Raw genomic sequence first — 11,814 nt, 5'->3', positions numbered from 1 at the left:
GAAGAGGGGGGCGCCGGGTAACGCCATTTTCACGCACCGCGCAGTCAGTCAATCAGTCATCCAGCCAGTGGACTAGCGAGCTGTCATCTTCACGGGCGACTAGTCAACTTTTCATTTAGCCCCATGAAGCCCCTGTCAAGTTAGTTTTACGGACTTGTTCCTGCCATGGAACCAAAGGAGAACAGGCTTTTCTTGTATGGCTCCGAGTAAAGCCAGTGTTTTGACAGTTAGGTGGCTAGCTATGTAGCTAGCTGGTCATCATAAACGGCGGTTGATGCAGTGAAGCCCAGCGTCAGTCGGCAGAACATATTCCAGCCGGACACAGTTTGGAAATTGTGTTTTATAACTTAAATATTTTTTTTTACATTCATCGGCAAGTGTTGTCTGTCAACGCAACAACACCTCCATTCAAAAAAGACGTGATTTAGACGGTAAAAAGGCGAGGAAAACGGACGTTACGGTGAAGCTACATTGGCAACGGATGTTCCAGAGAACGGTAAGAATGGCTCCGTGTATTTCTTGGAGTTGTGTCATTAGCCAATTAACTACTTTCCCGGAAATATCCGTGTTGTTTTTAAGTGTCATCTGGTCAAACGACAAGCATTTGAATTTCTTTAGTTTTTAATAGGATTTAAAGGATAGCCCCATTTGATGTGGGGTCCGTGTTTACAGTACAGGTGAATAGGGAAAACATTTGAACTAATATCACCATGAAACTTACCCAGTTTATTATATATTACAAGTTTTCTGAAATCTTATGTTTAAATATGCAAATTAGACATGATAGAATGGATAAAGCCAGGTTCACAATTATTGTTTCATTTTGTTTACATATTAGAGTCAAAGGTTTTTACAGGGAATTTTGGACATCTCTTTTTATCACTTCATAAATCAGAAAATACTGTCAACAGCCATAAAACGAATACATTTTCGCCGCGTTTTATACCATGTTACATTAATCAGGCTATGAATGATATATGAACAAACCCCTCTGTAAAAACCTTCAGATTATAGATATGAATGGAACTGCAAAGTTTGGTGTATGTTGAAATCTCCATTTTAGGGAGATTATTGGCTCAGAGTATGAGAACAAATCTTTTTAAAGATAATGGGTGGGAAAATTCATGCATTTTGCAAAACACTTGAGGTGAATAGGGTAAAAGTTAAAACTAATAGATATCACTATGAAACTTCCCCTGTTGATTACTACTTGCATTAAGACAATTTGTTTTGTGAATGAGGCATTATCTAATGCTAGTTTTTGGTGTATTTAGGTGAAATCTACAGACGCAAATAAACAAAGTGTAATAACATAAACTTTTTTTCCACTAGTCTGAAAGAAGACATGCTATGGAAGCAAAAAAAGCCCCAAACCTCAACATTTAAAAATAATGTTTTTGCCTGTAGTGTCTCCCCTCGCAGGAATTCGACGTTCCTAAGCACATTGACAGTCACTGAGAGTGCTAGCTCAGAGTTAGCACTGTGGTTAGTCAGTGACAGGGAGGTATTGGCTAACTGGTTCTTCAGGTTAATCCATTTGTAAGCGAGATAGCTGGGACAAAGCAGCAGGAACTCCAGGGGCATGGACACGACTGAAACATGCCTGGAAGGTGCACTTGGGCCACTGCAGCACCCGAAAGTAGTTGGATGTCCCTTTCATTGATATTCCGAGCGGGGCTGAAGGCTGTGAAAGCTGCCTGTGTTTGGGGAGACCGCTTCAGAGGGACAGTGGATCTCAGTGTGGGACCCACAGCTGGGAAACCAAAAAACACTGGGAGGTGTCTATGAATATCTGAGATTTAGGACACAATCTCCGAGTATACGCTGCATGTCAGAAATCTCTCAGGAATATTTGTGTGTATTCCTGAGAGATGTGTTTATGGCCTGCAGACTCTAATGTTTCACATTAAAGTCCCCCGCCCAAAGGACTACTCATGACAACCTGCAGTCAGGCTAACACCCCTCTGCTCTCCTGGGACAGCTTGTTGTTGGCCTAGAACATCCCAGAAGGTTTTGTGTGTCGACCTTTTTATAGAGTTCTTACTCCTGGCGGGAAATGATAATTGTGTGTAATAAATGTGTTGTCGCTGCAGATTTTGTTGTAATGCTGCAGGTGAAGCACGTAAACCGGCAAGTGAAACGTAAGGCCTGCTGAAACACTGCAGGTGTAGTACATTTTTATTCTACTGTAGTGTACTTTTACACATGGTACTTCCAGAAGGTAATTATGAATTTAATATTTAAACATTTGTCCAGCCAGGATTTAAGGATTCCTTAAATTCTCTTGTACTATACCTTATACAACTTGGCATTTCTGTAATTTCTTGTTACTTATTGGCCGACGGATGGATGCCTGTATTGATATGCATTCTGCAATAAATAAATCTAGGCTGACTTGTTGACCGTTTAGCTTCTAGAAAGAAATAGGCAACATTTGTAAAAAATTGTCATATTTTAAACAGATTTCCTTAATTTATGGCTCTTTCATAATGGCTCTGGCTAATTTGAATAGTGTCAATTTGAAATGATATCAGCTGTGAGAAATATCTGGTTAAAGAGGCACAGGAATACGTAAGGCCTCTCAGTCTCAAAGTTCTGTTTCAACCTAGTTTTGGTAACGCAGTCTTAAAACCTGAAAGTTAATCTGTGCAGAAGCAACTTGTATATCAAAGTCAGTGTCTGTATAAGAAGTAAATCCACTATATTGTCTTGGTATCTTCCAGCTATCGGGGGGAGGGGGGGCAAGGAGCGGTGTCACTACTGTCTCTGTAGATCAGAGCATCCTAAACTACTTCACTGAATAAAATTATTAATTTCATTTCTTGCCCAAGGCTCGCTCATAGAAATATAGAAAAGCAGTTGCTCTTCATGTCATGTGAGGGCTAACCAGAAGGGAGCCTGCGACTCATTTCAGGAAATGACATGGTTGAACACAGCAACAAAATAAGTTACACAGAATAGGGTAGTTATCTTCCGCCATTGGGTTAATTTAGAATAAGAGGTCTTCAGTTTTCAGCATTATCCTTGTGTTGCGTGTAGAAGTACATCTGTCCATTATTGATACTAATCATACTGTCATTTCCTGTGTTTCAGCAGTGCAGTGTCATGTCTCGTGACTGTCTGATGTGTTAACCCTTTTCATGGTCCCCAAAACAAATAGCTAATTTCCTCACATGATACATTAGTAACGGCTAGATAGTTGAGTAAGACTGACGAAATAGTGAAATCAAAGAATGCAGCAAGTTGAAGATCACCGAAAGTGCAAAAGGAACAGCACAAGATATAGGCTACGTAAACAACCATGATCATTTTAAAGCGGCTTTAATCAGTATGTTTATATCAACAAAGGATCACCTCACTACTTCTACTTATATCTGCAGTTCCCTCCAGCTCTACAGAGATTTATCCCATTTTTAAGCTCATTGTTTTTATTTTTCCGGGCTGTAACTTTACCGTTTGGTTCACTCTCACCGCTCTCATCAGGGTCCATGTCGGCAGCAGCAGGCAGCTGTTTGCAGGGAAAAAGCTCTGATAAAGCCACTTTACACTACCTGCCAAGCACCAAATGATAGAAAGGCAAAGTTAGAAACTAGCTGGGGAAGAAAGTGGAACGTTTTGCAATGAAAAAGCCAAAACAGAGCTCAAAGAAGAGTGAACACTGGACTTAAATGTTTTAGGGCCAGAGACACGACTCCAAATAAATCCTAATGTCGTTCCATCTGTTGCTTGTTTCTGCTCCCACGTGGCCAAAAAAATCTGTTATTGCAGGTTTAAAGTGTCAATCTTTGAGTGTTTTGTTAAAGTTTGTATAGTGATTTTCGATAAACTTAGTTTTTGTCTGTCTTCGCTGCTCAGTGCTATTCTGTTTTCTGCACTCGACTGTGGGTTGCACACTTTGTTTTTAGCTGTTGTAGACGTAGCTGGTGTGATAAACTACCCTAACCAGTTCCTAAAGCTATTTATACCAGACAAACTGGCATCACTTTGCAAGTAGCAGAGGTTTAAAATCGCATCGACAGGATACAGGTAGAACAGAGAGAGAACAGCCAAAACAAACACACATTTATGAGTATGTTATTCAAAAATAAAAATGATCCAGTAAATTTAACTTGCTCAAGTCACAGCTCTCATCTCATCAATGACTATCAGCCCACACATCGCTGACAGTGCTGCTCTTCCGGCTGCCGGCTCAGTCCTCATGCAGGAAGCCCCCCCCCCCCCAATTATACCCTACCAGCCTCCCCACTGCCTTTATATCACTGCCTTAACCTGCTTACATGAAGAGCTGCATTGTCCCCAATCGCTCCACTTCAAGCCAGCCATTTACATTTCAAAAGTTAACATCAGAAGTAGTTTTCTGTGCCTTTCCCTGTGGTGCTTTGTGCTCTGATGCCAGAAATAAAAGGCTGTTGGATCAGAGCTGGACAAAAAGGCTTGTGCTGTCACTTTCACTTCTGTATTCCACAGCCTGCAGTGGCAGTTGTTTTCTGCCTTGTTCTTTGCAGTTGCAGTTTGGGTGTTCCCAGTGGTTTAAAGTTGACCTTGCTCTGTGTTGTTGGGGTATAAAGCAGTGATTTTTGATTGATGTCCATGTTCACCGCTTGGCCCTTTTCAAAGGAGCCAGTTCAACTTTTTACATTTTGAAGGATATGTGTTTTTCCCTTTAAGCTTTGCAATAAGATCTACTTATCAGTTTTTCAGCTCATTTACATCAGCGAGGGACAAGTAGTTAACTGACATAATGTGCATTTTCCTAATTAACTGATTGATTACTGGCAACAGCAGTTGAAGTTATTAATACGGAAGCAGACCATCTGTTATTTACATAATTAAAAACATAAGTGTTTTGGTGGTGGCGGTTAAAATTTCAACTCCGATAGGTATGAGTATTGTAACAGATGATATCATTTGTTGTGTCTCATGTAGAGTCACTTGAAGTTAATTTCACTGAAATCTCTGTACAGCTCTGCTCACCTGGAGCTGCTGTTTTTTTCCATCTCTCTCCTGCACACAGTTTCCTGGCTAGCTGTCAGCTGATAGGCTGCAGGCTAGTTGCCGAGTCACATGGAGAGATCTAGCTATAGCCCTCCCGACTCGTCTGCTCCCAGTGGTCTTCAAATGTTGTTTTTTTTTTTTCTTCCACACTTGACACTTCCACAACTGAAATTTGAATTCTGAGGCAGTTCAGGACAAATCTGCCAATCTGTCTTCACCTGGCACTGTACCATAGCAGTTCTATACGCCGGTGGGCAAAGTGGTTCAACTCATCGTTTCATTACAAGATTCAGGATAATGTGAAGTCAGTCTTCCTCCAGTATTTCATTTCTGTATTTTTCACAGCCGTAGCCGCAGTTAAACACAACTCCAGCTGGTATTTCTGTAATTATCTGTTTCAGTTAGATGTGCTTGCAGAGATTTATGAGGAAGCTCGCTACAAGTGCTATCGAAGCGCTCAGTCATAATCCTCTTAAGTGTGTGTGTGTGTGTGTGTGTGTGTGTGTGTGTGTGTGTGAGATTAACTGGCTAGATACAGGGAAAGCTAATAGATGCTGACTAAAGATGCAACACTATAATAACAAACAATAAAACAAATGTGACGACCGGTGGCAGCCACTCATCATGTAATTTAAGTTGTTCATTTCAGAGTTTTCCTTCGTAACAATCCTCACCTCATATCTGTCGTTATCTGTGTATCACACGCAGCCCACAAGCCTCAGATTTGGATTTGAACTGTCAGCAGGCAGCAGGTTTAACGTCTGCGGTTTTGGTTTTGAAGAGCACTTCAAACAGCATTTTTACAAATGCGGCATTACATTAAACCTTTGTTTATGCAGCTTTTTCAGCTGTTGCAACACCCTGCTGCCATCAGTGCCTCGCTCAAAGGCACCTTGAGTGTTGTTGGAGAGGGAAGCATGAACATTTCAAATTCTAAATCTTTCTAATTCTCTCAAGATGAACTGCCTAGACTCCTGAACCAAGAACTGTCCAGACAGTCTCACACACACAGGATCTAACCTTTTGTTTATTAAGCCAATGTGGTTTCTCACTCTGAGCCGAGTATTGATTGTAAGGGAGTTGCATCTGACTGTGTAGTGGCCATGAGACCAGAAAAGGTCAGGAGTATGCATCTTTGAATGAAACATATGAAGGCTATGTGTGTGCTCATTAACGATTTCTCTACATTAATCAATATTATGTTCAGGTTCAAAATCAGCACCATCCACCAGCCAAATCCTGGTAAAATATGCATGTGGCTGTAGGGCCGGGCAATATATGGATATTATATAGACTTCAATATATGAGGCTAGATGTCGTCTTCAATTGTCAATGTCATTTTCTGAACTTACCAGTATTACTATCTGTTATTATTAGTCATTGTATCCACATGCTGATTATTATTTATCAAAAATCTCATTGTGCCAATATTGAGTGAAAGCACCAATAGTCAATATCGACATTGATGTATTTCGTCAAGAATATCATGGTATTGAATCATTTGGCTGATAGATTTGCTTTACTCAGTGGTAATCTATTGAGTGGCTGGTAACATTTGAACATTCCCTAGCCATATGGCTGGTAGACGGCAGGTGAACCCTTGACACGTTTCTGGGCAACCCCAATCTGTTGCTCCGTGAAGACCCTTTTTCCTGGTGGTCCTGTCTGTGCCATTTTTGCAGTAGTAAGCATTAACCTTAATTAAACGTTTGTTGCGTTAGTCATTTATTTATTTTGTCAGGACTAACAAGCACAGAATTCATGAGAAGAGTGTTGTCTTTAGATGACAACAAGCTGCTTTTAGTTCCTTTTTTTTAGAAAATTTAGAAAATCATTTGCTCTCCTGCATTAGAGGCTGCTGTTTGCGCTCTTCACTTTTTAGGAGAACATCCCTGTCATATTAAATTAAGTTTTCTGTGTGATCTAAATTTATACAATGTTTTGGCATGGGATTTTCTTTGTTTAATTTGTCTGATCTATGGGGCCGTACTGTATTAAACTGCACCACTTTAAAATGGATTCATACATGATTTTGACTTTCCTTTACCTGTTAAATCTTTAGGATGCGTGAGGACATGTCCACCATGGTGTGCGTGAAGGAGGAGGAGGACCCTGGGGAGAAGCTGTCCCAGGATGAGATCATCTCCCGGACCAAGCAGGTGATCCAGGGGTTGGAGGCCCTGAAGCAGGAGCACCACTCCATCCTGGGGGGCCTGCTGGACACGCTGCGCTGCCTGAAGCAGGACGAGGAGGGCGTCCTGGTGGAGGAGAAGTCCCACATGATCCGCAAGTCCCTGGAAATGCTGGAGCTCGGGCTGAGCGAGGCACAGGTACATGTACATTGGTGAATCATTATCAACTAAAATATCAGGCTTCTTCTGTTAGGTATAGGTCTGTACAAAATATCCCACAGATCGAAACCATGCTTTTGTATGTTTTTTTGTGAATAATATTTGAATAAGATTTCTTAAATAACTACAACAAAACAAGTTTCAACAGTAACAGTTTCAACGTAGGTTTTAACACCTTTTTTGTGTGAGGGTGTGAACCAGCAAACCAGCATTAATTCTTATCTGAATCACTGCAGGTAAACATTGTGATAAAACTTGGGGAAGAAAATTTTTATTGAATTTTATTTTATTTTATTTTACCGATGACAAGCACGTGATGTTAGATATACAGTGGTTTTAATTCTCTCTGGCACATCCAGAATAAATGACATGGGGAAAACTTCACAAGCACTGGTTTCAACTGGTGTATGATTTCTACACTTCAAAAGAATAAAATAAGGATAATATTTTTGTTGCTGAAGCTCTACCTTTTTGATAGTCTACTAATATCAGACGTTCAGTCGACAACAATTTGTTTTCAGGAATGCTCGATGAGAGGGGTTGGACATTTGCTAAAAAGAGAGGTCCCGAGAATGAAGAGTGACAGACTTCATAACGGCTCCAGAAACGCTTCAAAAAATGCTGCTGGTGTTGACTGGCCTTTAGTTGAAAGCAGTTTGTCTTGTACATATTAACAGACTAAGAAAAAAAGCATACATAAATTCAAATGAAAACTTGTAACCTCTTTAAAGATCATACACCATGTTGCCTTTTCTGTCTCTCTTAAATATAATTTTTTTACATACAGTATTCTAAAATTAGTGTTTTTCAAAGACCAAATTCCCCTCCTGTAGGCGGGTGGCGGTAAATACTGATTTCCCCAAATCCTCCCTGAAGAAAGAGAACAAAAACCAAGCAAACGCCTTTACAACTCAGATTTAAAAAAAAAAAAAAAAAAAAAAAAAAAAGAGAGAAAGTTTGAAAACTCCCAAATGGTTGTCGTTGCTCAGTTTGCAAACACTGGCCTATGAGTCACCGTTGATGCTTTAGCCTCTCAGCTCCATCTCCCAGCAGGCTTTGTCTATTAAATATACAATACACTGCACCATGCAGACTCTAATATCCACCTTCAGCATTTTGGGTAGCTTACAGTTATTGTAAAGTAGAGTGTGATTCATATTTTGCTGCATAATTTTCCTGCTTTAACACTGCAAATGTCAGTATGCCTCAAACTCTTTGTCTGATTACACCCCTCCCAGCCTTTCACCTTACAACATATGCTTTTAGGTGGATGCTTTTACCCATGTGCCTCACAGTAACACTAGTGTACACATTTAATTCTGGTGGGAAGTGTACTATTAACACTGGCAGTTTCAGTACCCTAATTTACACATGATAGAGTCACTGAATCTGCCACTATTTGCCTTAGATTTAATATACTTAATGTTTAATGTAATTTGTGCATTGTATTAAAAGTATAGTGCCTTATGTATCAAAGATTCTGGTATTATGATATTCTAAAAGCATCAGATACTCTTAAATACCACTAGGAGTGACTGGCTATTAGTGTGAATATTGTTTTAAGGTGGTTCTGAGCTAACTTATCCAAATTTAGAGCATGTTCAAGCACTGTAGCTCAGGGATGCAGGGAATATTGTCTAGTTGATCACCCCAAAGACATTCTCCAAACATCCAAAATATGAGATATGATTATTAGGGGTGGTACGGTTCATGAAAAAACATCCGAACCGCTCGGTTCGCTAGTCTCGGTCTCTCGGAGCGTGTGTGTGTCGCACGGTTCGTCAGTACACTGTTAATGTGCACTAACCACTTACTGCCATAGTGCCCACTTTCGATACCTATGTTAAAACACTTACTGGAAACGACGAGGGGGATGAGCGTGGCGAACGCAACACATGGCAGCTGATTGGACGAACGCGTCACGTGGTTCTTGCTGCTCCCGAATTTCAAAACCGACTGGCGTCTCATTCTGAATACGATCTAAAAGTGTTTCTGAAAACATTTTAAGCGAGAAATAGGCCATACAGTTGCTGAATCTGTCTGTTTTCTTGATCGACAAAGGTCAGTTTAAAAGCTTTTCGTCAGAGGCGCCGAGCCGACCGCTTCTCAGGTGGAGTGTGGAGTGCTGCAGGTCACGTCACATGCAGAAATGGTAAGTGGGAGAGATAAGGAAGGCTGCCCGGAGTTGGAGGATGCGCCAGCGTCGTGTATAGTCTGGTGTGTGGGAACATTTTGAATTTCATGTTACCTATGATGACAGCGGAAATAAAACAATAGATAGAACTGCCACTGTATGCATGTATTGTGCAACATGCATTCAATATGCTAATTTTAGCTATATATCATATGCTGAAGTATATTTCTGGAGTGTTAAAGATTAAAAGAAAAAATAACGAGAACCGTACAGAACCAAAAACCGTGACCCTAAAACCGTGATACGAACCGAACCGTGATTTTGTGAACCGTACCACCCCTAATGATTATTATTGAACCACCTCTGCCCTGGTCTCTGCCCAGGTGATGATGGCGCTGTCGAGCCACCTGAGCTCGGTGGAGTCGGAGAAGCAGAAGCTCCGGGCCCAGGTCCGCCGGCTTTGCCAGGAGAACCAGTGGCTAAGGGATGAGCTGGCCGGGACGCAGCAGAAACTGCAGAAGAGCGAGCAGAGCGTTGCCCAGCTGGAGGAGGAGAAAAAGCACCTGGAGTTCATGAACCAGCTGAAGAAGTACGACGAGGACCTGTCCCCATCTGTGAGTCCTCATGTTTAATATAATGTTTTTTATTATTAGTATTGTGTTCTAGGTCTTAAATAATTTTAAACAGGTCTTCATTTTCCTACATCCATGTAATGCTACCTCTAATGCTCATTGAAATGCTACAAAAAAAGTATTCCGTGGTGTTGTAGTTCTTTCTTTCGCTAGAGTCCGAATATAATTCGCTCTATTACGATTGCTACTTATATTGCAGCCAATCAGCTTTTGTGTTATTGGCGCAAGTCTCTTTCAGATTGTACCACAGACAAAAAAAAGCTGAATTTAGGGCTACTTATGCAAGAAAGCAATTAAACTAGGAATGTTGGGTGTACGGGCGCTGGAGTTGAGAAACATCTAACTAATGCCAGTTCTGCCGAGTATCTGGCGGCCCCAGCCGGGCCCCAGCACTACCTCCATGCTACCTAGGCGAGACCCGCACAGCAGCTCCGGAACTTCCGTAAGCGACCTGCGTGTTGCTTTTGGATTAGAGCCAACAAAACGGAGGTGCTCTGGGTCCTCCGCACGGTGACTAGACACCAGTCCAAAAATGCGAATGAAGCTATCAGGGAATTCTTTCAGACGATTTTTCCGGACTCTGACATCTGGCGGGGTTTTTATGTTGTGAAATAGGTCTTAAATTTAATTCAAAATGGTCTTAAAAAGTCTTAAATTTGACTTGGTGAAACCTGCAGAAACCCTGTGACCAGACATCTTATATGTCACAGAAATATTTGGCTTCATGCTACATCACATAAAAATGTTCTAAATGAAGTCATTTAGTGATACAGATTTTAAAATTGGGGGTAAGAGAGTACTTGGATCAGTACTCCGTATCAGCATACCCTGAGTTGTGGTACGTTTTTTGTGGGAGAAAGAGTGGACAGACTCCAGGTCATTCACAGAGATCAATAATATATTAGATGGTGACTAACTAATGAGAACAGATACGTAGATTCATGTCAAGAATTCATCACATTCAAATTAACTAGGGCAAATGCCACCTTACTGTCTGCAGCTGAAGTCATAGGTCTGTTTAAAGTATGCACGCTATTTTTCTAACTATTAGCTCACACTACTGATGAAAATGCCAAAAACAAGGCAGTTTGGAGTAATAATCTGCTCATTCATGGGTCACATTTGCAAAAGAAGAGCACATACTTCTACAAAGACTGTATTATAATGATTTTGTTATAATGCCAGACAGTTATGTGATACATGTCCCGGATTTTGTGTGTTTTGAAGTAGTTCTTGAGAAAATGGCAAAAATTCGTATATGAAAATCTTTGAAACATTCTGAGAGTCAAACAAAAAGGAAACATTGTCTGAAGCGGTCCTTAGTGGTGTATTTGTTGTGATTTCAACTATTTGTGTCAAATATCTGAATAAGCTCTCATGTCCCATGCTAACCCCTAGATGTTCTGCTTTTAAACAAGTTAAGTCTGTTTCTTCCTTTGTAAGAGTCTCTTCCTCCTGTAACTTCTCTCCCACTGATTCCTTTCCATTTTAAGTCATTTCCCTGAACTCTTCGTCAGCAGCTGAGTCGATTTAAAAGTTATCAATATAAAAAATCTCAAGTATTTTAACTCTTTGACATGTGCTTGACTGGACCCAGGCTACAAAACAACTGCATCAGCTTATAAATAAGTAGTCGGTAATGCTCTTTTATGAATTTAGAAAACATTGAGTCAGTTCATTCATTGTCCTCCTTCTCTCCCTC

The 11,814-nt window shown here is 40.7% G+C and overlaps 1 protein-coding gene across 9 annotated transcripts in view; it reads left to right on the top strand.

The window, feature by feature from the left end:
* The first annotated feature begins 8 nt into the window (after positions 1-8).
* klc1a (kinesin light chain 1a) overlaps positions 9-11,814 on the top strand; it is a 44,938-nt gene continuing 33,132 nt past the window's right edge. For 4 of the 9 annotated variants that reach the window (XR_004895806.1, XR_004895805.1, XM_031280290.2 and 1 more), the window contains exons 1-3: positions 12-496; positions 7,058-7,325; positions 9,864-10,094. Coding sequence is in view for 7 of the 9 variants with exons in the window: in XM_031280290.2 (XP_031136150.1) it covers positions 7,059-7,325; positions 9,864-10,094 (498 nt within the window). In the remaining 2 variants the exon portion in view is untranslated. Of the gene's footprint in view, positions 497-5,112; positions 5,217-7,057; positions 7,326-9,863; positions 10,095-11,814 lie in introns of those variants that run through there. The other 5 variants (XM_031280287.2, XM_031280285.2, XM_035994999.1 and 2 more) reach the window with 3 other exon arrangements.

Source organism: Sander lucioperca, chromosome 18 (assembly GCF_008315115.2).
Source record: "Sander lucioperca isolate FBNREF2018 chromosome 18, SLUC_FBN_1.2, whole genome shotgun sequence".
NCBI classification, from domain to species: domain Eukaryota; kingdom Metazoa; phylum Chordata; class Actinopteri; order Perciformes; family Percidae; genus Sander; species Sander lucioperca.
Note: the sequence above shows the minus strand (reverse complement) of the source record. Positions and strands in the feature narration are given on the sequence as shown.